Below are 27525 nucleotides of genomic sequence, written 5' to 3'. Positions count from 1 at the left end.
TGTTTAGGTTCACAGTCTTTCTTGATTAGTTAAGGTATTAGGGGTTATGGGAAGATGGCAGGGGAATGGGATTGAGAGGGATAGACACCAGCCCTGATTAAATGGCGGAGTAGACTTGTTGTGCCGAATGGCCTAACTGCTCCTATCATTTTTCAGACATGGATAGATTCTTGATTAGTAAGGGTGTCAGGGGTTATGGGGAAAAGGCAGGAGAATGGGGTTAGGAGGGAGAGATAGGTCAGCCATGATTGAATGGTGGAGTAGACTTGATGGGCCACATGGCCTAATTCTGCTCTTATCACGTGAACTTATCTGTGAATCACAGCACTGCGGTCTTGTCCTCATCTGGGGAGGCTTGGTTAGCCATCTGACGTGCAGGTTTACTTGAAATGGTCCTTTTAAAGATCATCAACCTGAAACTTCAGCTTAGTTTCTCTCTCCATCTCCAGTTAGACCTGCTATTCCCTGAACTGTGATTTGTCTCTGATTTCCATCAGCTGCAGTATTTTGCTTTTGTTATTGGCCATTTCTTAGCTCATTACAGTGTGCCCTGCTCTTCAATTCCAACAGACACAATGTCCCCCATGAAGGAGAGAAATTCATTGGGTTTAGGTTCAGGTTAGGATATTGTGTTTGTGTTGACTTCAGCTGTTTCTCTTTTGCTTTAGTTCTCATTAATCTTATTTTATGGGCATGCAACATCATCACTGACAATTTCTTGTAGGGATGGGTTTTAGGAAGTGGGTGAGAATATGACGTTGCAGAAATACAGTGCTTTCTCTATTAACCCGAAAATGATTTTTTAAAAAAGATGACTTGAGCCAACAGATGATTTGCCTGTTGGAGTTTAGAGCTTTGTACTTGGAGAGTTATCAGCCAATTCTATACTGAACTTGCATCTCACTGCACTGGGCGAGGAGTGTGTATGGAATCTGTCAAAGGCTCGTCTTTCGTATTTTGTATTTCTTAACCTAAAGACATTGAGATACTTAAGAGATGAATAGATAAGTGGAGGTTAAGCACAGTGCATTTGTTTGACCTGGGAAGGTGGAGTCCTGGGAATCGGTCACATCCATCACTAATAAGGCAAAGGCTTCATTCTCACTATCAATGGGTTAGTTAGAGCAGAGAGCAGCGTCATCTGGCAGATTTAGCAACTTGGTGCGTCCACAGGTCTGTGTCAGGTGGATTATATTGTGAGTGGTTTCCTTTATGTAATTCACCACCGCCACACCACTGGGTCTTTTTGATTTATACAGGAGCTGTCAAGAAAATGCACCTGAATCTTTTTGCTGCTGATACCTTATAAATTCTTTCAAAATTGATTTTAAAATGTCCGTTTCATTGCGCAGTCAAACTCTGTTGTAGTCAAATAATACAGTCACGGTGAACGTGCATCCTTGCCCCCCCCCCCCCCCCCCCACCCAACAAAACTCAGGCATCGTCACAGATTATGAATGCTGAGTTTAAATTTGCTATTTACTTTCAGATGAATTGAATATACTATGGCAGCACATGCATCACATTGCTACACCACTCCCTAGGGATCACTGTAATAAATTAAAGGACATAACAAATATTTCTTCATTAGTATGTGCAATTTTAATAAGTCAATAAAGAGCGATTCCTATTCAGTCCTTCCCCTGTTTGCCCTTTATTGATTGTCTTAAATTAAACGTAAAATCCGTTGGAGTGGATTTTTAATTTGGAGGGTTGAATGGGGTTAAAATTCTCCCATCCCGCTCTCCCATACCCGGGGTTTACACATCAGGTCACTCTTAAACTTGAGGAGAAACCCCACTGAAATTCTACTCCAGTCCCTGACTCTACCATTTCCCAATAATAGACACCTATCTTGCCTGTAGGACGGAACTGCAGATGCTGGCTTACTCCGGAGATAGACACAAAATGCTGGAGTAACTCAGCAGGACAGGCAGCATCTCTGGAGAGAAGGAATGGGTGACGTTTCGGGTCGAGACGATGCTGCCTGTCCCCGCTGAGTTACTCCTGTGTCTATCTTCGGTGTAAACCAGCATCTGTAGTTCCTTTCTTACACACGATAGGTGTCTATTACTTGGGAATGGTACAGTCACAGAGGATGGAACAGCATCACCCATTCCTTCTCTCCAGAGATGCTGCCTGTCTGCTGAGTTACTCCAACATTTTGTGTTTGCATATTTTGTGAGGATGTTAGGCCCGCTAATTTGATCCATGACGATGCAGAAATAAAATTCCTGAAACTAATGTCCCAATGTGATAATTCAGAATTCAATGTTTTCCACCAGAAAGAAATAACAACATTTATAAAAATTCCTTTCACGTGTCTGGATGTCTTCAAGCTGATTGCAAACTTACAAACGTGTAGCCATGTTGTAAGTTAAGGGCCTGACCCACTTACGTGACCTTTACAGGCGACCGCCGACATGTTGAAAATTCAGCTGCGACCAGAAAGACGTTACGACTCTTTGGAGACCTCTCACGACCATAGGAGACCTCTCACGACCATAAAGTTGACCCCTGGCGACATGTCGCGGGTGACAGCCTGTATGGTCATGAGCGGTCTCCAGAGTTTTTCTGGTCGCCGCTGAATTTTCAACGTGTTGAAAGTTTTCGGCGACCTTTCTCGGGTGCCAGCAGTCGCCTGTAAAGGTCGCGAATAGTCCTGGTTCTAGCTGATTTATTCCAGTAATTTTACAGCACTGGCTTTGACCCTAGAATGTGGACAATTGTCCTATTCTCAAAAGGGAGGATGGATTGACTCTGGTTAATTCTTGTTCTTCATAGTCACCGGCAAAGTGCCGGAAGGTATTGCTGACTGTCCTATCAAGCAGATAGTGGTTCTCCAATAAGCCAGAGAAGGTAGAACTACACTTGATTGCAATTGATATTCGCATAAACAAAGTGCCAGACAATGAGCATTCCCAACAAGAATGAACCTACTTTTTTCAATGAATGCAATTACCATTGTTGAATATCCCGACATTAACGTTTTGAGGACCACTGTTGATCAGAAACTACCTGGGCCATCCATGATAATATTGTGTCTGCAAAGACATGGAGGCTGGGTGTGCTGTGATAAATGAATCAGTTCCTGTCACTATAAAGCCTTTCCACTATCTACAGTGATGTAGCTGATAGAACGGCTGCCTTATAGACCCAGAAACCAGGATTCGATTTTGATCTTGGGTGCTGTCTGTATGGAGTTTGCACGTTCTCCCTGCGACTGCGTGAATTCCCCCAAGTGCTACGTTTTCCTCCCACATCCCAAAGGCATGTGGGTTTGTAGCTTAATTGGCTTCTGTAAAACATCCCCTAAAGTGTATGAAGTGGATGGGAACACGGGATAACATAGAACATGTGTGAATGTGTAATTGATGATTAGTGTGGATTCATTGGGCCAAAGGGCCATGTTGCAATTCTAAACTAAACTAAGCTCAGTAATTGATGTAATTGTCTCTACTTACTTGAGTGAGTGGACGACCCAACAGCTCTGGAGGACATTGATGTGATCCCGTTCAAGGCACCCCGTCCACCACACAAACCATTCATTCCCTCCACCACTAGTACACGAACTCCAGTGTGTACCATCTACAACAGACACTGCAGGTCTGAGCTAGGTTACTGCAGCAGCACCTCCATATCCCCAGCCTCTACCACTGCAAAAGGACACAACTGTTTGTCATCTACATCAATGACTTGGATGTGAGCATACAGGGCAAGATTAGCAAGTTTGCTGATGATACAAAAGATAGTCGTTTTGCAGTTAGTGAAGATGGTTGTGAACGATTGCAGCAGGATCTAGTTCGATTGGCCAGGTGGGCGGAGGAATGGTTGGTGGAATTTAATACAGAGAAGTGTGAGGTGTTGCATTTTGGGACGTCGAACAAGGGCAGGACCTACACAGTGAATGGTAGGCCTCTGGGTAGTGTTGTAGAGCAGAGGGATCTAGGAGTACAGGTGCATGGTTCCTTAAAGGTCGAGTCGCAGGTAGATAAGGTGGTCAAAAGGCTTTTGGCACTTTAGCCTTCAGCAGTCAGAGTATTGAGTATAGAAGTTGGGAGGTCATGTTGCAGTTGTATAAGACTTGGTGAGACCGCATTTAGAATATTGTGTTCATTTCTGGGCACCATGTTATAGGAAATATATTGTCAAGATATTGTCAGGCTTGAAAGAGTTCAGAAAAGATTTACGAGGATGTTGCCAGGACTAGAGGGTATGAGCTATAGGGAGAGGTTTAGGCTGGGTCTCTATTCCATGGAGCGCAGGAGGATAAGGGGTGATCTTATAGAGGTGTATAAGATCAAGATTGGAATAGATCAGGTAGCTGCACAGTCTTTAAAAAGATTTAATAGGAATCCAAGGGGTAACCTTTTCACACAAAGGGTGGTGTGTGTATGGAACAAGCTGCTAGAGGAGGTAGTTGAGGCTGGGACTATCGCATCGTTTAAGAAACAGTTAGACAGGTACATGTTTGGAGACATATGGACCAAGTGCAGGCAAGTGGGACTAGTTTAGTTGGGACATTGTTGGAGGGTGTGGGCGAGTTGGGCTGAAGGGCCTGTTTCCACACTGTGTCACTCTATGACTCTATGACTGTGAGGTGCATGGAACGACCACCACCTAAATTGCCAGGATGGCGGGACTGTCATACGCTGAGAGAATGGAGCAGCTGGGATTGTACACTCTGGAGTTTAGAAGGATGAGAGGGAATCTCATTGAAACATATAAGATTGTTAAGGGTTTGGACACACTAGAGGCAGGAAACATGTTCCCAATGTTGGGGGAGTCCAGAACGGAGACGAGGAAACACTTTTTCTCACAGAGAGTGGTGAGTCTGTGGAATTCTCTGCCTCAGAGGGCGGTGGAGGCGTGTTCTCTGGATGCTTTCAAGAGAGAGCTAGATGGGGCTCTTAAAAATAGTGGAGTCAGGGGATATGGGGAGAAGGCAGGAACGGGGTACTGATTGGGGATGATCAGCTATGATCACATTGAATGGTGGTGCTGGCTCGAATGGCCAAATGGCCTACTCCTGCACCTATTGTCTAAATCTTCATCTCTATCTTGCAAACTATCCTGACTTGGAAACACAATCCTTGTTTCTTCGTCTTTGCTGGGTCTAAAGCCTGGAACTCGTCCCTTGATACGATGATGAGAGTATCTTCGTCTCATAGACGTCAGTAGTGCCAGAAGGTCAGCACCTTCCCAGAGGATATTAGGGATGGGCAATAAAATGTCTGCCTTGCCAATGGCCTCACACTGGAAAATGAAAGAAGCTCTGATCAGACTGGTCTGACAGAGGCCCCTGTGATTGATTCTGATTGAGGAGACATGAAGACAATGTTTTCAGCTAAGAAATGGAGGCCATGTCATTCCCAAGTCATTCCCAATATTCACACTGGCATTACCTGGAATGTATTTAGAATGTTGAACTCGCTACAGCAAGGAGTGGTTGAAACAAATCACACCGATACATGTCTGGTCAGGTTGAATGAGCACAAGTGGGAGAGGAGGATGTGTTGGTGGAGATCGATGAAGATTGGTGGGAGAATGCTTGTGCGGTGTACCAACAATACGTCAACATATTGGATTGAATGCTCTTTGGTTTGTGCTTTGACCAGTGTGTAAAGTTGTTAGAATTTCTAAAATATATGCAACATATTCATTCAGCCCAATGAGTAATCAAAAGGAACATTGAGTTTCTTTTTATCTCACTGAATGCTGTGAAAATATACCTCATTCAGTCTCCAGAAAGAAAGGAACCGTTTCCATTTTAACTGGTGTCAGGGGTTATGGGGAGAAGGCAGGAGAATGGAGTTAAAAGGGAGAGATAGATCAGCCATGATTGAATAATGGAGTAGACTTGATGGGCCGAATGGCCTAACTCTGCTCCTATCACATAAGGTCATAACCTTATGGCCTTATTTTTAAGTACAATTTAAAGAACGGCTGCGTTGAATTTAATTTTTGCATGAAATGTATTGCGAGGCATTTGCTTTAGGTCGACTATGATAACATCATTAAAGATATCCCAAGTTTTCAGATGGAGTTAATGCATTTATTTTATTTTCTGCTCCACAGATATTTGAATGGTGGTATTTTCGAAAGTATGGAACGTCATTTATTGAGCAAGTTTCAGTTAGCCACCTTCGACCATTACTGGGTGGAGTTGACAACACAGCACCGAGCAATTCCACCTCGAATAATGGAGACACTGACTCTAGCAGACAGAGTGTATCAGGTAACCAACAGCAACAGAAATTGTCATTTCAATGCGAATACCTTCTGCTTTTTAAATCTTCAGATTAAATCATACTTCGCTTGTAAAAGACTGTTATGCAATAATAAGGCAAACCACCATGTGTGGAATCACAGGTTGGATAGGGTGGCCAAAAAGGCTTATAAGATGTAATAAGATATATTTGGCTTGTACTATTGTAATGTACTGTACTTCTAATAAATAAAATTATTTAAAATTTAAAAAAAAGTATTTTGAAGGCACATTGGCCTTCATCAGTCAGTGTATTAAGTACAGATGTTGGGAGGTCATGTTGCAGTTGTGTAAGACATTGGTGAGGCTGCATTTAGAGTATTGTGTTCAGTTCCGTGTACCATATTGTAGAAAAAATGTTGTCAAGCTGGAAAAGGTGCAGAGAGGATTTACGAGGATGTTACCTGGACTAGAGGGCTTGAGCTATAGGGAGAGGTTGAGTAGGCTTGGAATCTATTCCTTGCAGCGCAGGGTGACCTTATTGAGATGTATAAAATCATGAGAGGAATCGATCGGGTAGATGCACAGAGTCTCTTGCCCAGAGTAGGGGAATCGTGGACCAGAGGACATAGGTTCAACGTGAAGGGCAAAAGATTTAATAGGAATCTGAGGGGTAACTTTTTACACACAAAGGATGGTGGGTGTATGGAATGAGCTGCCAGAGGAGGTGGTTGAGACTGGGACTATCCCAACATTGAAGATACAGTTAGACAGGTACATGGATAGGACAGGTGGGAGTAGTGCAGCTGGGACATTGTTGGCCAGTGTGGGCAAGTTGGGCCGAAGGGCCTGTATCACTCTATGACTATATATGAGCTCAATAAGCATTCAATCGGTGTAAACCTGTGCTGTTCCACTATTCATTGGTCATCTTTTCAGGCAATTCTCTGTCACCTATACCCTTTCTTGACATCTTCCTGTTTGCAGAACATTCTACATAACGTTGACAATGTTTTTGACTCAGTCCCAAAATATACTCCTGACTTTTGTTTTTGCATGAGGGTTCACTTTTAGAATAAAGTCCTTCAAAATTTGGGCATGTCCATGTGCGTTCTGCAGATACCAAAAGAGTACAGAAGTACAAGTTGTGAAGTGATGAATTGGAGATTTGTAACATTCAAGGAAAACTACCTTTCAGAGTCAAATGCCAGATAAGATTTTGTATATTAGTGACCGTTTCTCTGAGTTTGAGAAATCTTTGGATGGGTAGATATTATTATTAAAATATGAGGGCAGATTTTAAGCAAGCAAGAATTGGGATTCAGAATGCGAAAATGAATGTATAAATACTGAGCGACATTACTTTATCAGAAACAAGAGCTGTTTATTTATGAATCCATAAATTAGAGTACATTTTTAGACTAGTAAGAACACTGGGGCAGTACAGTGCTGAAGTAGGGTGGCATAGCTGGTAGCGCTAATGTGCCAGAGACCCACAGCCCAAGACCTGTGGGTTTGTAAGGTTCATTGCCCCGAGTGTGTAGAGGGAGTGGATGAACAAGTGGGATAAGATAGAACAACTGTGACTGGGTGATGGATGGTCGCCAATGGACTCAGTGGGCAGAAGGGCCTGTTTCTATGCTGAATCGCTAAACTAAACTCTCTAAACTAAATCAGGTTACCCAATGGAAGCTCATGTGGTCACAAGGAGAATGTGCAGCACTAGAGGTCAAGGTCAAACCCAGAAGGTCAGAGCTGTGAACCAGTATTGTGCCTACACGAGGCGTGTCGGGCCCACAACATAGTGGTGACCATGGACACAGTGCTGAGTCCAAGGATGGAACAGAAGGTTAGATGTGCCTTGCATTACAATGCACAGGGAAGGAAGTTGGGAACAGGCTGACCTTCAAAGAAGAGCTCACCATCGGTTCTCTGCTGAACTGCCATCAAAAATGCATGTTTAATGTTTAGTCTATTGTCACGTGCAGTGACAGGTACAGTGAAAAGATTTTATTGTGTGCTAACCAGGCAGTGGAAAGACAATACCTGATTACAATCGAGCATTCCACAGTGTACAGTTACATGGTGATGGGAATAAAGTGAATATCGTTTAGTGCAAGATAAAGCCAGTCGTGGCTATCCCTCGAGTTCGAGGATGATGGTCTACGTTCTGGTGTGTTTATGGACTCTCAGGTGGCTTATGAGCCCAATCCTGGCTTTGAAAGTTCTTCGGCATTCAGGATAGGTAATTCCAGTTGGCAGATCGAGCTTTGGTTGTTGTTGCCTCTCTTTCCGTTTTCTTCTCCTTTCTTCTAATTCTGCACATCTCTTGGCTTCGAAGGTCGCTGTTCCTTCTTGGATGATGGTTCACCATAGTTTCCTGTCCTTGGCATTGGTTTCCCAATTGTCGATGTCAATTGCACATTTCTTCATGCTGGCTTTTAAGGCGTCTTTGAATCTCTTCTTTTGTCCGCCTCTTTTACGTTTGCCTTCTTTAAGCTGGGAGTAGAAGGTTTGTTTTGGTAGACTCTCGTCTTCCCTCCGAACAACATGACCGACCCATTTTAGTTGGTTCTTGATGACAAAGGCTTCGATGCTAGATGTTTTCGCTTCATTCAGCACGCTGACGTTGGTTCTTCTGTCTTCCCAACTGATATTTAAGCTGCTTCGAAGCCAGTAAAGACTAAAGCCAGTAAAGTCCGATCAAAGATAGTCCGAGGGTCTCCAATGAGGTAGATAAAGGGTCGGCAACCTACGGCCCCTGGGCCGAATGCGGCCCGTAACCCGAAATCATCAGGTATGCAGGGGGATTTTTTTTTCCCGTTATCATCCGGCCTGCCGGCACGGCTCCGCGCCTTCTGTGAACACTTTAAGAAAGAACTGCAGATGCTGGAAAAATCAAAGGTAGACAAAAATGCTGGAGAAACTCAGCGGGTGAGACATGCAAGGATTGCATGAGGCTGCCTCACCCGCTGAGTTTCTCCAGCATTTTTGTCTACCTTCTGTGAACGCGTGATTTGATGGCTGCCATCGGGATCCATGTGTACACGTGATAGATGTGGCCCGCCATCCGCTCACAGGCATGCGTCCTGGCCCCTATGCAGAACAAGGTTGCCGACCACTGAGGTAGATCGTTGTTCAGGACTGCTCTCTAGCTGCTTCGGTAGGGGGCGCTGCACTGGCAGCGCCTGTCGGCAGCGTGTCCGTCTTTTTTCAACTTTTTAAATTTTTTTAGTATGTTTAAAAGTGTGTTTTTAATGTTTCTTTGTGTGTTATGTGTGGGGGGTGGTGTGGGGGGGTAAGGGGGAAACCGTTTCGGCTGCCTCTTCCATGGAGAGGCGACTTTTTCAGGCCGCCTCCCCCGTGGCCTAACAGCAAGGATCGGCGCCGACTTTCCCGGAGACGCGCCCGGGGCGCCAGCGGCGGGCGCAGCGTGGACTCTCGGTGCGGAGCGGGTGAGACCTCGCTGGAGGGGAGCGCTCCGTTACGCTGGCCCGCGGCAGCCGGCAGCCGGCAGCCTGAAGCAGCGGTCTGCAGAACTCCAGCTGGTGCGGCGTCTACAGCCCGGGATCTCACGTTGGGGACCCGGGTGAAAGAAGCTTCCACCGCCGGCCCGCGGCCATCTTCTACCGCGGGCGTGGTATGGACTTAACATCACCCCAGGAGGGGAGCTTCGACCGCCGGCCCTGCAGACTGTGGTGCTTCCGGCTGCGGCACGGCAGGTACTTTAAAACTTTGACCGCCGGCCTGCGGCCTACACCAGCCTGAAGCCGCGGTCTCTGGTTGGGAAGAGCCGATCCTGGACTCACCTTGACTTTGACTTTGTCCCTTACCATCTGGACGCCCGCAGCAACGGCTGTGGAGGGTGGTGGTCCCGACCACGGGGGAAAATGGAGGAGGACTGGCCAAGCTCTGTGCCTTCCACCACAGTGATGAATGCTGTGGTGGATGTTTGTGTAAAATTTTAATGTGGTTGTGTTCTTTATTATTGTACCGCTGCTGGCAACCCAAATACCACCGACCTTGGTTGTGTGGCAATAAAATTATTTCTTCTTTCTTCTTCTTCTTCTCTAGTTGTGCTAGGATGGAGTTCTGGCATGTATGGTTTGTCTCAATGCAACTAACTTGTAACCTTGCATAAGGGCTTTCTAAGTAAAGGCAAGAAATTCACAAAGAGGAACAGGGTAGCTGAGGAATCCTATCATTCTTCCTTTCCTTCTTAGTTAAAGGAGCAGTTGAACGTCTGTAGTTTTGTCCTCTATTTTGAAACTTGGCCACAAGAAGGAACAGTTTAACGTCTGTAAATCAAATATACAATGTTGGAATGACTTTTCAATCCACAGCTTTTAAACCTGCACGCTCATAAACTCAGAGGATGCAGTGTGTAGGTCACAGCTGCTTATACATGTCCTGAAACCTGACAGTGAATAAGTACTGAAAGATTGACTACAGGATAATATACATTTTACGGACCATGCCCTCAAAAATCAGTTTCCCACGGCGTGCACGTTGGGCAATACTAACAGTGAAATGGTTACAGAATGGCGTCCAAAGGTTGCACACATTTGCGGAGCCACATTGAAGTGGTTGTTACAGCCCACACAGCTCTCACTTGAGAAAAGTTTGTAGAATAGTCAGGCAACATACAATGCTTCTTTGAGCTTGAGCTGCCTGGTGTTCTCCAACCTTGCCGAGCAGGACGGAAGCTCACCAGAGTTAATTCACAAACAACTCAAGGGCCTGTCCCACTTTGGCGATTTTTTTCGGCGACAGCCGGAAAATAGGCTGTCGCCACGTGGATGACGCCTGTATTGTCGTGAGTTGTCCCCTCGAGTGTCGTAACTTTTTACTTGTCGCCGCTGGATTTTGACAGTGGGCTTGACGTTGCCTGTCTTCTCCTGTCGTAGGTATTGTTGTAGGTTGTCACCAGGATGACGCCAGGTGACGTTGGTTGTCGCCGGGTGATGACCTCGGTGATTTCCATTGGTGACAACCTACGGCATCCTACGTCAACCAGCGACAGTTCCGGCGTCAAGAGAAGTCTTCAGTTGTCGCCAACAGGGTCGTAGCTTGTGGAGGTAGGTTGACTTCGGTTGTCGCCTGTGTGGTTGTAGGTTGTATGCGTGGTCGTCCCAAGTCGCGAGGAGTTGTGTCGCCTGGCTTGACATCGACTAGGTGGTAGCTTGTCGTAGACATTGTCGTAGGGTGGGTCCATTTTGGACTCCCGCTACGACTGTGACTGTCGCCGGCAGCTGCCTAAACAATCGCTAAAGTGGGACAGGCCCTTAAATCAAATTAGTTAGTTGTTGAATGATTCCCACAGGTATTACAACAACAGTAGAAGTGCATTTTAACTTTTTAGGCTAATTTCAAGTCACATCAGAGGGGTGGAGTAGCCCATGTTCTCCTGCTCCCAATTTGACCAAAACACAAAGTGCTGGAGTAACTCGGCAGGTTTGATGGCATCTGTGGAGGATGTATCAGGTCTGGGAAGAAAGGTCCCAAACCAACTGAAACGTTTCCTCCACAGATGCTGCCTGATCTGCTCAGCTACTCCAGCACTTTGTGTTTTTGCTCAAGACTGCAGCATCCACACTTCCTCGTCTTCATTGTCCTGGTACCTGTTCTCCCAGGCGTTCTCCTTTGGTACACAGCGTGACTGGGAGAATGAAGACCAACACACACAGCAGTTTGAGGGAAGCCACCAAAGAGTCAGCAGCAAGTTACATGTCACCAGGGTGTGATGGGAGAAGTCTCAGCAAGGAACATTTTATCACCTAAGTTCAGAAGTATTCTTACAAATATCCACCTACAGGTGCAACCTCACTGGGAGGAAAGAATTCCATTGCCAGTGGTTGTCATGGTGACAACTGCTATTAATTTTTGTCATTCTGACTCCATCCGGGCTTCGTAAGGTTGGTATCTTTCTCCTTGCTGTACCATGTCAAATTCAGGATTGTACTGCAAGCCCAAGGTATCCTATTGCATTCATACCCAGCTTGTGTGGCAAAATGCTCTGTTGTCTGCATTGGAACCGCCTCGACAATGTAAGTGTCAGGGGTTATGGGGTGAAGGCAGCAGAATGGGGTTAGGAGGGAGCGATGGATCAGCCGTCGTTGAATGGCGGAGTTGACTTGATGGGTCGAATGGCCTAATTTTACTCCTATCACTTATGAACGTGGCAGTGAAGAGGCAGCAGGGATTATCCTGCGAAGAAGGTGTCCTGATCCAGAACCTTGACTATCCATGTCCTCCAGACCCGCTGCCCGACCCGCTGAGTTACTCCAGCGCTTTGTGTTCTGTGCAAGATTCCAGCATCTGCAGTTCCTTGTGCCTACTCTCTGAGGTTTACCCTTTGATAACATGGTCCTTTTCTCTGGTATGCAACTCACTAAACTGTTACAGCACAAGCTGTAAGAGCCCGTGCTTGTTGGCTGACGGAGTATATAGAGGACTGCAGTAAAGTCAGATATTGCATTGAGAGAATGTAACATGTTCTCGCTTCATCGACCCCTTGCCTTTCCCCTTGAGGTTGCCACAGCAGTCTCAGAAATCTGTTTGAGTTCAGATTGTTGGATTGTAATGCAAGCCTTGTGAACACTGACACCCAAGGTCAAGCTGGTTGCTGCCTACCTTTGAGTATCAGAATCTCAGCTTCTGCCACTGCACTGTAAGATAAAATAGCTTCTGCTCTCGCTGCCCTGGACACCAAGACACTGAGCAAAAGCTCTGCATTGTAGGTGCGGTCACAGTTGTCCATCATTTCCACCCTGTTAAAGATGGACTCCACGCTTTGCACAACATACTGTGCAAACTTTGCACTAGACTTTGCATCCTCCTTGACTTTTCACTTGGGCTATTTTGGCAGGGTAGCTAATACATTCTCACATATCCATCAGAGTTTTACGAGGAAGTTATTTGTTAAGATTCTCTTCTGAATCCCTCTGTAAAATACCGACCTTATACTTGCTCTTTTAAACTATCCTTCAAATTATTCCAAGTGATTCTTAGCATTCACCTCCCGCGAATCAAACCCTTTAATCCCTCTGTAGGACACAGAGTGCTGGATAATCTCAGCGGCTCAGGCAGCATCTCTGGAGAACCTGGATAGGTGACGTTTCACAAAGTGCTGGAGTAACTCAGCGGCTCAGGCAGCATCTCTGGAGGAAATGGATAGGTGACTTTTCGGGATGGGACATCTTTAAATTCCAGTTTAAAGAAGGGTGCCGTCCCAAAGCAATGCCTATGCATGTCCTCCAGAGATACTGCCTGATCCACAGAGTTATCCCGGTGTTCTGTGTTCTACACTAGATTCCAGCATCTGCAGTTGCTTGTGTCTCCTATGTCGGCACCTCTCTCCATTTCCCATACCCAGCCCTCCAAAACATGGTTGAAAGATTGTGTGTAGGAAGGAACTGCAGATGCTGGTTTAAACCAAACATAGACACAAAATGCTGGAGTAACTCAGCGGGACAGGCAGCATCTCTGGAGAGGTGACGTTTCGGGCCGAGACCCATCTTCAGACTAATGATTGCGAGAGTCCATTCCTTCCTGTGTGGGGCCATTCTCCAATGCCCTGCATGTGCTCTAGATTGTCCACGCACTTACTGCAGTAGCAGTGCATACCTTTAGACTTGCACACTGACTATAAATGGCACAGGCAAGCCTCAGCTGCAACTGGCCCCCTTCAGTACGAGGCCTGGAGAACGTCACCTAATAATAGTGTTAGTGCTGGCTTTGGACGGGGACATAAATAGAAAAGGTTGGGAGGGATATGGGCAAGTTAGACTAGCCTGGATAGATGATATCTTAGTCGGCAGGGATCAAGTTGAGCCAAAGTTTTCATGTGCTGTAACTCGACTCTGTAACTCAACAAGTTGTAGGAAGAAGGCATGCTGTCAGCATTGAGGCAATGATGGTGGTTTAATTGCGGGCTGATTCCTGCAAATACAACCCAGTGTCGCTGCCTGGACAACGGACCTTTATGGCCAAGTTCAGGCTGTACATTTTTAACAACCTTGAAACTTGAAAGATGCAAGATGGTGCCGGAAATGTAGCAACTCTTGTGTACTTCTTCAGTCTAATCAACAATTCTTACATACTTGTACTTACGTATAATAAGATCTTCAGTGAAATGCATGCAAATGTCACTGTACCTAGGTACGTGTGGCAATGAGGTACCATTGAACATCATAATCCCTGGATGATGTTTCTATTGCTATGTTACGCAGCCCACATTGTGTTCAGCCCATTTGAAACGTGCACCGGACAGTTTATACTTTGGCTCCATTTAGGGATTAAAGCTGCAGCAAAATCCCTCTCAAACACTTTCAAAACGTTTATGAATTGCTTATTTTGTCACAAAGGAACAGTGAAAGAGAAATGTTATGTGGATATTCTGTCAACGCTAATGACGTGTCTGATACGTTATTTACTTGGCAGAGTGAACTTTATAAATAAACATTGCTATCTTTCCAAGGTTAATGTAGTTCAATGAAAAGTTCATACTATAGACATTATTCAACAACAACAAACTCTTTTAGTTTAGTTTAGCTTAGAGATATAGTGCGGAAACAGGCTCTTCGGCCCACCGAGTCCGCACTGACCAGCAATCCCCACACATTAACACTATCCCACACACACTAGGGACAATTTACAATTATACCAAGCCAATTAACCTACAAACCTGTGCCTCTTTGGAGCGTGGGAGGATACCGAAGATCTCGGAGAAGACCCACGCGGTCACGGGGAGAACTTACAAACTCCATACAGACAGCAGTCGGATTGAACCCGGGTCTCTGGTGCTGCAAGTGGTGTAAAGCAGCAACTCTAACGCTACACCACCTTGCGCCTCCCTGTTGCAAACGTGTTTTTATTCAACGTAGTACCTGATAACCGCACAGTAATGGCTCGCGTTTGGGGCCGTCATTCTCTCTGTAGATTTCAACATAAAGTGACTCTTGCAATTTGATTGAGGATTATGAATGCCAGACATGTTGTTCAAATTAGTTGAGTGGTGAGCTGTTCATTGTAGCGCTATGATTACATTGTGGTCGGAATTACTGCCCTGATGCAGGAGCTGTGCCCTGAGGTGCCTTCTGCTGTAAACTAGCAGCAATCGTTCAGTCCACTTGAATCATTCAAATCATGATTTGCATGCAACTGGAGTGCAGGAAAAGATCTGGAAACAATTTATAATGTTCAAGTGATTAAGACAAAGATTACGCAAGGTTTGTAATTGCCTTGGGTGTTCATTTTAAATAGTAAATGAACTGTGAGGTCCCCAGTAACGAAGAGACTAGTAGTAAATCTACTGCGAATATATCAGTGATTCCATGTTCCCTGAAGCTCTGTGCGTGTGCAAGCACTTACTAGAACATGAGATTTTCAGCAGAATTGTTTTTAAGAATTTTCCTTTCCTTCATTACCTGTGCAATTTCTGCTTGTGTTGATGTTTTAAACCTGTTGATTAGGAAATTGCAGAAAGCCAACTCTCCTTAGATAAATGAGGTCAACTCAGCACAGAAAAAGTAATTAAATGTATCTAGATGTACAACTCTTGCACCAAATTTACAATGGAATAAACCTTTCATCCTACTACAACCCCATCCGAACCCCCTTCTCCACTGCGTGATCATTGGTAATCAGTGCACGTTATTCCGAGGAATATCTGTTATCAATATTTGTCCCATCCCCATTAATAACTGTCCACAGAGCTATAGTGCAGAGTGAAATAGACAAGATACTTGATGGAACTGCAATTATCAAATCATTCCCCAGGGCTTCAGCTTGTTGTTGAGATAATGCCACTGGAGAGAGGGTGGAGTTTGTTGCTGCTTCTCTTTCAGCATGGTAAATTTCACAGTAGACCCTGAAAGCAGAGCCGGATTTACCATTGGGCTTCGTAGGCTGAAGCCTAGGGCCTCGAAATCTAGGGGCCCTCCAGCCAAGCTGGGTGTATAATATTTTTGGCACTCTCATAGGCCTTTCTTACATATGCTGTCACAATGCACTGTAGTCTCTAAACAACCCTTCAGTAATTTTCCTTGCCCTCCATTTCAGAATAATAGTGTTTTAAGCCGATAACTCGACACTAGCACTGGCAATAAATAAATAAATAAAAAAGCGCAGCTTCCCAGCCCCTTATCTCATTGGCCACGCTCGGCTGCACATCGGTGTCAATCTGGTGGACTCTTCCATCTTCCTCTAGTCGTGGGGGTAGGGGATTGGGAGGGGCCTCAGACTAGGTGGAACAGACTAGGGCCTCTCTTCATCTAAACCCGGCACTGCCTGAAACCAACTATGAATATGACTTATACCCAAAATGCTGGAGTAACTCAGCGGGACAGGCAGCATCTCTGGAGAGAAGGAATGGGTGACTCTCGATTGGAAACGTCACACATTGCTTCTCTCCAGAGCTGCTGCCTGTCCCGCCTAGTTACTCCAGCATTTTGTGTCTACGGTGTAAACCAGTATCTGCAGTTCCCTCCCACACAGTTTATCAGCTTTAAGAGCCTTCAGAGAAGTCTGAAGAAAGGTCTCGACCTGGAACGTCACCCATTCCTTCTCTCCTGAGATGCTGCCGGTCCTGCTGAGTTCCACATTCCACATCATTTGTTCTGGCTATTATACTTTCCAAAATAACTATATTTTAAACTGAACAGTTTTGATATTTTGGCTTAAAATGGTTTTTTTTTTTAAACCCATAATCCTGCAAAAAGCTTGAACATCATTAATTAGAGGAAAGCAGATGAAAAAGTTCAAGAAATAGAGGGTTTGCGAATTGTTTAGGGGAAAAAATATTTAGTGTAATTGAAAGGATTAATATCGTCAGCTGTATTTCCTCTCCTATAGAACATAGCACAAGAACAGGCCCTTCGGCCCACAATATCTGTGCCAAATATGATGTCAAGACCAACACTTATCTGCCTGCACATAATCCATATCCCTCCACTCTCTGCATACCCACATGACTATCCAAAACTCTCTTAAATGCCACCATGATATCAGCCTCAAACACCACCCCCAACAGTATGTTCCAAGCACTCACTGCCCTCTGTGTAAAAAAACAAACTGCCCTGCACATCCCCTTAATGCTCTTCAAGTGTCCCAACTACTCCTCCTCCTTAATCTCCTTGCGTTTTAGTATCATCCTCACCCACATCCCCAGGTTTTAAACGACTCCCACGTCAGATGTAAACTTACCCAACAAACAACTGCTCACACTGCCCCACACTGGACCCCCATCAGTTTGCCTACCGGGCCAACAGGTCTACAGAGGACGCCATAGTGGCGGCCCTACACTCTGCCCTGACCCACCTGGACAACAACAACTCCTACATCAGGTTGCTGTTCATTGATTTCAGCTCCGCTTTCAACACTGTCATCCCCGCCAGCTTGATCACCAAACTCAGCGGGCTTGGCATCTCCACCTCCCTCTGCAACTGGACACTGGATTTCCTCACCAACAGACCACAGTCTGTTAGGGTCAACAACCTCAACTCCACCACTATAACACTGAACACCGGCGTGCCACAGGGCTGTGTGCTCAGCCCTCTCCTCTACTCCCTCTTCACCCACGACTGCATCCCTAAGTACGGATCCAACGCCATCATTAAGTTTGCTGACGACACCACGGTGGTAGGACTGATCAGTGACAACGATGAGTCAGCCTACCGAGAGGAGGTCCAGCACCTGACAACCTGGTGTGCCAATAATAACCTCGTCCTCAACTCCAAGAAGACGAAGGAACTTATTGTCGACTTCAGGAAGGTCAGAGGGGGCAGACATACCCCCATCCACATAAACGGGACTGAGGTGGAGCGCGTCTCCAGCTACAAATTCCTCGGGGTACACATCTCGGAGGATTTGTCCTGGTCCCTCAACACCTCCAAGCTGGTCAAAAAGGCACAGCAGCGCCTTTACTTCCTGAGGAGGCTCAAGAAAGCCCACCTGTCCCCCCAGATCCTGACCAACTTCTACAGGTGTACCATCGAGAGCATCCTGACCGCCTGCTTCACGGTATGGTACAGCAGCTGCACTGTTGCGGACAGGAAGGCACTACAACGGGTGGTGAAAACCGCACAGCACATCATCGGCGCCCCGCTCCCTGCCATGGATGCCCTCCACCGAAAACGGTGTCTGAAACGAGCTGGGAAGATCATTAAAGACCCCTCCCACCCCAATCATGGACTGTTTGCCCTCCTCCCATCAGGGAGGCGGTACAGGTGGAATCCTGCCTAATAACGTTGTAGTTTGCCTTGCCCCAAGTTAGTATTTCCCTCAAGGTCCAGCCTTCTCCCTATTCACTAATCTTATAGCGTATAGAGTTATCACTATCTTCAATATGCTCTTGCACTGAAACACCAGTCACCCTGGCCACGCTTATTTCCCCCGCACTATTTCATTATGTTTATGATAAACCATCCCTCTCATGGCTATAAGACATTATATGTAGGCTCCTGCCATGAAGTAAATGTTATGCATGATACTAATGTCTTGTATTTATTACAGAACAATGACTAATAAACATTATTTATTTTTGACAGAATGCAAGGTATGGCGAAATCCATTAAATTTATTTAGAGGAGCAGAATATAATCGGTGAGTCACTTTGTATGTATACTATAGAACATGTAGAAACTTCTCATTATTGTATCATTATTATCTTTAAGCTGTATGTCCAATATAAGGGGTCGGCCATCTAGAATGGAGATGAGGAAAAACGTTTTCACCCAGAGTTGTGAGTCTGTGGAATTCTCTGCCTCAAAGGGCAGTGGACGGCAATTCTCTGGATGCTTTCAAGATAGAGTTAGATAGAGCTCTTAAAGATAGCGGAGTCAGGGGATATGGGGCAAAGGCAGTAACGGAGGTACTGATTGTGGATGATCAGCCATGATCATAGAGAATGGCGATGCTGGCTCGAGGGGCCGAATGGTCTACTCCTGCACCTATTGTCTATAACATGCATTGTTACATGAGTCAGCTATCATCCAGTGTTTCCCAGAGCTTTTCATTTCCATTTAATACTTAAAGAGCAAAGATACACCTGTAAAATTCTTACAGGAATGGGGAACTAGCAATAATGACACATGTTCCTTTGTCATTGTTAGCACAGCATGAAACAGTCAGAGGGTGGTGAATCTGTGGAATTCATTGCCGCAGAAGGCTGTGGAGGCCAAGTCAATGTATATTTTTAAGGCAGAGATACATAGATTCTTGATTAGTGCGAGTGTCTGGGGTTATGGGGAGAAGGGAGGAGAGCGGGGTTCGGAGGGAGAGATAGATCGGCCATGATTGAATGGCGGAGTAGACTTGATGGGCCAAATGGCTAATTCTGCTCCTATCACTTATGAACAATGTTAGGCTTTTATTCTCCAAGAAAAAGGGAGAACAATTTTTCGGAAGAGCTTTTGTTTTCTTTGAAACACTGCCGTGGAGATAGAGATCGAGTTGGTCATCCCAGCAAATAGAGTCACTTGTAAGCTTGATCATTGCTCCCTTGTATTCTTCCGAAGGTACACGTGGGTGACAGGCAGAGAACCGCTGACCTACTATGACATGAATCTTTCTGCACAAGATCATCAGACCTTCTTCACATGTGAGACTGATCACTTACGGCCTGCAGACGCGAGTAAGAAGGACTGTAAGATCGGAAACCCAGACATTTGTGAATATTGCTTTCTTTAATTACTGTTAGCTTGTTAAACATGTTGTTCAAACCCAGGGGGAAGGCACAGTGCTTCCAACTGGTTCGAGTGTGGAGGGTGTTGGTTGGCACAGATTTCAGGATGGCTGGCTGGTGGGTGGGTGTGTGAGTGGGTGGAGGGATGGAGAGTCCTCTGAGGGTCACTGTTTATCCACTCCTCCCATTATTCCAGCAGATAATGGACACTCCGGCAAGATCACTGTGACCAAACATTCCCATCCCACCTAATTGTCTACACATCCGTTCTTTTTAAATTCACCATGCTTTTTGTTGGTCGAAAGTAATCTTGCTTCACTGCGGTTTCTCAGAACAAACTATTTATTGAAGCGTTCATCTGTCATGAATGCCGATGAAAATTTAATCATAAATTCATGAATAACAGATGTTGCAATTCTACTGGATACTTTAAGGATTCCCAGCTGGCCTTGGGATCTGGGATGTTTAAGAAGGAACTGATATTTGGATGTTTAAGAAGGAACTGCAGATGCTGGAACAATCGAAGGTAGTCAAAAATGGTGGAGAAACTCAGCGGGTGAGGCAGCGTCTATGGAGCGAAGGAATGGGTGACATTTCGGGTTGAGACCCTTCTTCAGACTGATGACTAGATGGGGGGGCGGGAAGAAGCAAATAAACTGATAATTGGATGCTTTCTTCATATTTAAAAAGCATTATGTCACATAGTGAAATCCCTCACGTTTGTTTGGGATTTTACAAAAACAAAAAAAACCTGCAAATTGCTAACAATTTTGAAAAATTGCATTATAAATTCCACAGACGCTAATATAAATAGAATGTAACCCCTTTCTAACAGACAGATGTTTATCATTTTTAATACGACTTGTACTTAAAATAAACTGTTTGTAGAGTTTTAAAGAGGCTCAAAGATGAGAAAAATGGACCCAGGTCAGAGTGAGGTCCAGCACAAATTGGAGGAGCAGCACCTCATATTTTGCTTGGGTAGCTTACACCCCAGCGATATGAACATTGACTTCTCTAACTTCAAGCAACCCCTGCTTTCCCTCTCTCTCTCCATCCCTCCCCCTTCCCAATCCTCTGACCAAGCTGACTGTCCCCTATTACATTTTATCTCTGTTTGCTTTGTTGTTACCTTCTCCCAGCTAACAATGACCAACTCTCCATTTCCCTTGACCTCCACCTCCTTTGATGTCTCGTTTTCACACCTTACACTTCCTTATCTCTGTATCTCCCTCTCCCCTGACTCTCAGTATGAAGAAGGTTCTCGACCTGAAACGTCACCCATTCCTTCTCTCCAGAGATGCTGCCTGTCCCGCTGAGTTACTCCAGCATTGTGTGTCTATGTCTTGTATCTGGTCTCCTTGTTCATTGCCTGGAGTGGTGTGGGTTGTGGGATTTGAAGAACCCTTGACAGATCGGTACAATGCATTTAATAGATGGTGCACACTGTTGCAACAGAGCATGTTAGTGGAATCAATAAATGCACAGGTCTGTGAATGGGATGTCGAACAAGCTGCATGTTTTGCTCCTGACAGCTGGGCTCATTGAACGCTGGCCAGCTGCACTCAAGCAAGTTTAGTTTAGAGAAACAGGCCCTTCGGCCCACCGAGTCCACACCGACCAGCGATCCCCGCCAAGTTACTTGCCACTCAATCAGCCCACACCTAAACATTGATGAGGTCTTATTGCAAGCAGACATAGGCTGCTTCAATCTGTAGTTTGGAGCAGTCACAGATTAAATTGAATATTGAAGAGTGCCGAAAACAGTTCTGAACCATAGGATCGTGTTCATAAAGTCTCTTGAATGCGATTTGATTTAACTTCCAAATTGCTATCCTACAAGACATTGTCTTCATAATGACACAATCTAGTGAGAGCTGCCAGTTTAACTCATCAGTGTGTGATGGCGTTCATTGTAACCACATCAGGGAGAGTGTGTTTTTAGACTAATGTATTTATTTTCCATGGGTCGTGTTATTTCTGGAGTTTTATTGCTGTCTCCATTTGATTGATTGATTTTTGATTTGATTTGATTATACCTTTAATAATCCTTTACAGGAAATTACAGTGCCACGACAGCTTCAAGACAGACATAACACCACACATTTCCTCAAATAGCTTCCATACTTAACAAGTTAAAACACGTTAAAATACAAGTTAAAATACAATGAATGAAAAAAAAAAGTGCAGTTATTTATGCGCATTATATAACCTTATAGCAGCTGGTATACAAGACTTCCTATGTCTCTCAGTTTTGCACATTGGTGCAATCAGCCTCTGACTGAAGATGCTGCTCTTGATCACCTTCAGGGCATGGAGTGGGTGAGTGGGGTTGGTCATTATTGAACCCAGTTTGTTCACTTCTACGTTCCTGCGCCTAAACTTTGGCCAATTTTCACGTTGTGAAGAAGGGTCTTTGCCACAACGGTTGCATCCCAACTAAAACTTGTTTAGAGATGAAAACCTGGGAAAGAACTTTCGAGATTGGTGAACTTTCAAATTCCGGTGACTTGTTACATCTCATTATATATAATGCTTTTATTTCATTTGAACAGTCATGCAAAAAGCTTGGAGAGAGAGGAACCCACAAGCAAGAATCTCAGCAGCACACGAGGCCTTAGAATTAAATGAGTGAGTGACGTTTTTGCTTCTTGCACCTGCCCCTATTGATAACCAGAAGTTGTCGTCGGCGGTTCCCGTGAATTTAATGTGTGCTCTGAACTCGCCCTGGCTATCTGTACGAAACCTTTTCTTTTTAAGCGGCATATTTAACACTTGAAATGAGGGTGCTGTTCTTGGTTTAATGCTCATGTACTCGGATCAATATTTTGTACAGGTCTTTTAATTTCCACTGAGTTCTGACCAGACCACTGTCCGCTTTCCACCCAGGGGGTCTTACCGTCCATTGTTTCCACCTCTGCAAGCAACAAGAAGGACTCAAAATGGAATAAAGCTCACAATGTATGTTCCTAAAGAGTGGCCTGCGAGTGTTTTAAGGCAATTTCAGAAGTAAGATGATGGTTATGAACTGCTTGAGCTATGCTCTTGTAATTTGTGACATTATCTGAACTATTCAAAGAAATCACTGTCCCGTACTGACTAGTGGGTGACCATTAATGTTCTTTGCATTGAATTGCCTTGGAATCGCACCAGCTGCTCTGTGTATTGTCACAGTCTGCAACTCATATTCATTTCACTCACTGAGACCCGTTGTGTAAAGGTTTTTGACATTATTGCAGTAACAGAAAGGTTTCAGCTTATGAGCTGTGCATCAACATGCAGAGATTAAAAACTAACAAGGTGCTGCAGCTTGGTTAGCATGATGCCAACATGTCCTTGTGTGCACATTTAACAGGAATTAATATCCGGATGACCACAGTTTGATTAGTCGGAGCTAGACAAAAATGCTGGAGAAACTCAGCGGGTGAGGCAGCATCTATGGAGCGAAGGAATAGGCAACGTTTCCGGTCGAGACCCTTCTTCAGTCACCTATTCCTTCGCTCCATAGATGCTGCCTCACCCGCTGAGTTTCTCCAGCATTTTTGTCGACCTTCGTTTTTTCCAGCATCTGCCGTTCTTTCTTAAACAGTTTGATGATTTGTTTTTAATATCACTAAAACACTCACTGGCTGAACACTTGGTTGACACTGTCCCACTTCCGAATAATATTCCACTTTGATATTTAAAGGTGAGAACTCTTCGCATTATTAGCACCCTGTAATCTGTTTTATTGCAGGTTAAATGTTCCAAATTATTCGGTAAATCAGCTTTCCCTTTCAAAACGGCTACGTTGCCAATTTTAGAGTCTGATCCTGGTGTGGGAACATTATCCTCTCTGACTGCAGATAAAGAAACCGAACAAGATGGGTGGCATGGTGGCGCAGTGGTAGAGTTGCTGCCTTACAGCGCTTGCAGTGCCGGAGACCTGGGTTTGATCCCGACTACGGGTGCCGTCTGTACGGAGTTTGTACGTTCTCCCCGTGACCTTTGTGGGTTTTAGAACCATAGACATAGAAAATAGGTGCAGGAGGAGGCCATTCGGCTCTTCGAGCCAGCACCTCCATTCATTGTGATCATGGCTGGTTGTCCCCAATCAATAACCCGTACCTGCCTTCTCCCCCTATCCCTTGATTCCACTAGCCCCTAGAGCTCTATCTAACTCTCTCTTAAATCCATCCAGTGGTTTGGCCTCCACAAATTCACGACTCTCTGGGTGAAAAGGTTTTTTCTCACAGTCATAAATGGCTTCCCCTTTATTCTAAGGCTGTGGGCCCTGGTTCTGGACTCGCCCAACATTGGGAACATTTTTCCTGCATCTAGCTTGTCCAGTCCTTTTATAATTTTACATGTTTCTATAAGAATCCCCCTCATCCTTCTAAACTCCAGTGAATACAAGCCTAGTCTTTTCAATCTTTCCTCATGTGACAGTCCCGCCATCCCAGGGATCAATCTTGTGAACCTACGCTGCACTGCCTCAATCACAAGGATGTCCTTCCTCAAATTAGGAGACCAAAACTGGACACAATACTCCAGATGTGGTCTCACCAGAGCCCTATACAACTGCAGAAGAACCTCTTTACTCCTATACTGAAATCCTCGTGTTATGAAGGCCAACATTCCATTAGCTTTCTTCACTGCCTGCTGTACCTGCACGCCAACTTTCAGTGACTGGTGTACAAGGAAGCCCAGGTCTCGCTGCACCTCCCCCTTGCCTAACCTAACCCCATTGAGATAATAATCTGCCCCCTTGTTTTTGCCGCCAAAGTGGATAACCTCACATTTATCTATATTATACTGCATCTGCCATGCATCTGCCCACTCACTCAACCTGTCCAGATCACCCTGCAACCTCCTAACATTCTCTTCACAGTTCACACTACCACCCAGCTTTGTGTCATCCGCAAACTTGCTAGGTTTGCTCCTAATTCCCTCTTCCAAATCATTAAAATATATGGTAAACAGTTGTGGCCCCAACACAGAGCCTTGTGGCACTCCACTCGCCACTGCCTGCCATTCTGAAAAGGACCCGTTCACTCCTACACTTTGCTTCCTGTCTGCCAACCAATTTTCTATCCATGTCAACACCCTACCCCCAATACCATGTGCTCTAATTTTAGTCACCAGTCTCCCGTGCGGGACCTTATCAAAGGCTTTCTGAAAGTCTAGATACACTACATCCACTGGCACCCCTTCATCCATTTTACTTGTCACATCCTCAAAAAATTCCAAAAGATTAGTCAAGCATGATTTTCTTTTCATAAATCCATGTTGACTTGGACTAATCCTTTTACTGCTATCCAAATGCCCCATTATTACCTCTTTAATAATTGACTCCAGCATCTTTCCCACCACCGGTCAGGCTAACTGGTCTGTAATTCCCCGTTTTCCCCCTCGCTCCTTTCTTGAAAAGTGGGATAACATTAGCTATCCTCCGAGATCTTCAGTTTCCTCTCACACTCCAAAGACGCACAGGTTTGTAGGTAAATTGACTTGGTAAATGTAAAAATTGTCTCTAGTGTGTGTGTAGGATAGTGTTAATGTGCGGGGCTCGCTGGTCGGTGGGCTGAAGGGCCTGTTTCCGCGCTGTATCTCCAAACTAAACTAAGATGGTCAGAGTCTCTTATGTTAATTGACCTGATCACAATTTGTTGCCCTGGTGCTATTCAGCAGGCATTTAGGAAACTTAGAGCTAATAATTTTACATTTAGTGAATTATTGATTTGAGAATTTATCATATTTTACAGGAAATAAATACCCACCGAGTGCTAAAAATCTTAATTGCTATTGTCATTATCATTTTAATTAAGTCTTAGTCACAATTACATGCATGTGTGTCATGAATATTCCCAATAAATTAAAGTGCAGATATTGCAGAGTGGCACTGACTAATTAAATAGTTCAGATTCAGATTCAACTTTAATTGTCATTGTCAGTGTACTGTACAGAGACAACAAAATGCAGTTAGCATCTCCCTGGAAGAGCGACATAGAATATGATTTCAATAAATAAATCTATTTACATGCATAGTGTGGCTGAGAATGAGAATTCCGTTGTCTAGCAGGTATGGGGCAAAACTAATAATTCAGAGTCAAGAGTTCAAATCCCACACTGGGATGTGTGAAGTGAGTTCAATAAAGCCTGATGATTTGTGAACTGGCACCAGGCCAGTGACTATGAAAAGGTGTCGAAATCCAGTGAGTTCACATGTCCAACAAGGAAGAAGGCAGTAATCTCTGTTCAATCTGGTCTGCATATGACGCCTACCACAACACACTATGCTCTTTGAAGTGCCGACCATAATCTTCTCAGAGCGACTATGTTCAGTTTACCAAGTATTGCCTACATCCTAAGAATAAACATTTTCTTTTTCATACTTGGGGTTGAGCATTTATTGGGAGAACTTTAACTGAATAACTTGTTGCCATTTTACTTGATCATGGTGGGTGTATGGAATGAGCTGCCAGAGGAGGCAATTGAGGCAAGGACTATCCCAACATTGAAGAAACAGTTAGACAGGTACATGGATAGGACAGGTGGGACTAGTGCTGCTGGGACATGTTGGCCAAAGTGTGGACAAGTTGGGCCGAAGGGCCTGTTTCCACACTGTATCACTCTATGTGGACTGCAGTTTAGTTTAGAGATACAGCGCGGAAACAGGCCCTTCGGTCCACCGAGTCTGCGACAACCAGCAATCCCCACACATAAACACAGTCCGACACACACTAGGGACAATTTTTACATTTACCAAGCCAATTAACCTACAAACCTGTACGTCTTTGGAGTGTGGGAGGAGACCAAAGATCTCTGAGAAAACCCACACAAGTCATGGGGAGAACGTACAAACTCCGTACAGACAGCACCCAAAGTCGGGATCGAACCCGGATATGTAGCGCTGTAAGGTAGTAACTCTACCGCTGCACCAATATTACCAGGGCCCTATTGTCCCTGGTAATATTTAATTCTGTTTTTAATCAGAATACATCAAGTATTAGACATTTCAATGTACCCTGCCTAGAACAGATATATGCTACATACAGTAATGTTGTGTGCAGTTTTATCTAATGCCACACTAGGCATCACTAAAGGTCTTGTTGGCTGGTCACCACAAACTTGCTATTGCTGATTGTTAATTCACTTTGCCCCAATGCCAATCTTGTGGAATACAAACGTGGAATGGAAGACTTTATTGTCACATGTGACTAAGCACAGTGAGATTCTCTGCCTGCACACACAATATATGCAGATATCAGCCACCTAGGGCGCTGACAGAGTTACAAAGTACGCCCGCTCCTCCTTTTGTTCTCCCCCGACCCCCAGGGGAGAGTAGCGTTTCGCTCCATTGTTCCTCCATTGTTCTTCCCGCTCCCTCACCGTGGTCCTCCATGCTCTCGTCAACCATGGGTCGACCATGAAGCATCGCTGCTGCCGAGGCCCCAACGCCGCGAGGCTTAAATTTCCAATGTTCACTGGTTTAGAAACATTATAAAACTGGTTACAAAGAATTATCTCACAATTCTGACATTTGTTTTAAATCTACCAGTAGTTATAAATACTTCACAATAATGTTCAGATAATTAGCATGAAGCTCCAAGCAAAATGGCTAACTTTACGGTTCAGGTATCAGACAGAGCGA

General features: G+C 44.8%; 1 protein-coding gene across 10 annotated transcripts in view; it reads left to right on the top strand.

Moving 5' to 3' along the window:
* st7 (suppression of tumorigenicity 7) overlaps positions 1-27525 on the top strand; it is a 192463-nt gene that overhangs the window by 120285 nt on the left and 44653 nt on the right. For 4 of the 10 annotated variants that reach the window (XM_033038313.1, XM_033038312.1, XM_033038320.1 and 1 more), the window contains exons 3-7: positions 6079-6238; positions 18757-18811; positions 19726-19877; positions 22448-22523; positions 22782-22853. In XM_033038313.1, coding sequence (XP_032894204.1) covers positions 6079-6238; positions 18757-18811; positions 19726-19877; positions 22448-22523; positions 22782-22853 — 515 coding nt within the window. The remainder of the gene's footprint in view (positions 1-6078; positions 6239-18756; positions 18812-19725; positions 19878-22447; positions 22524-22781; positions 22854-27525) is intronic. The other 6 variants (XM_033038319.1, XM_033038317.1, XM_033038314.1 and 3 more) reach the window with 5 other exon arrangements.

Source organism: Amblyraja radiata, chromosome 19 (genome assembly GCF_010909765.2).
Source record: "Amblyraja radiata isolate CabotCenter1 chromosome 19, sAmbRad1.1.pri, whole genome shotgun sequence".
NCBI lineage: Eukaryota > Metazoa > Chordata > Chondrichthyes > Rajiformes > Rajidae > Amblyraja > Amblyraja radiata.
This window is presented reverse-complemented; position numbering and strand designations above follow the sequence as displayed.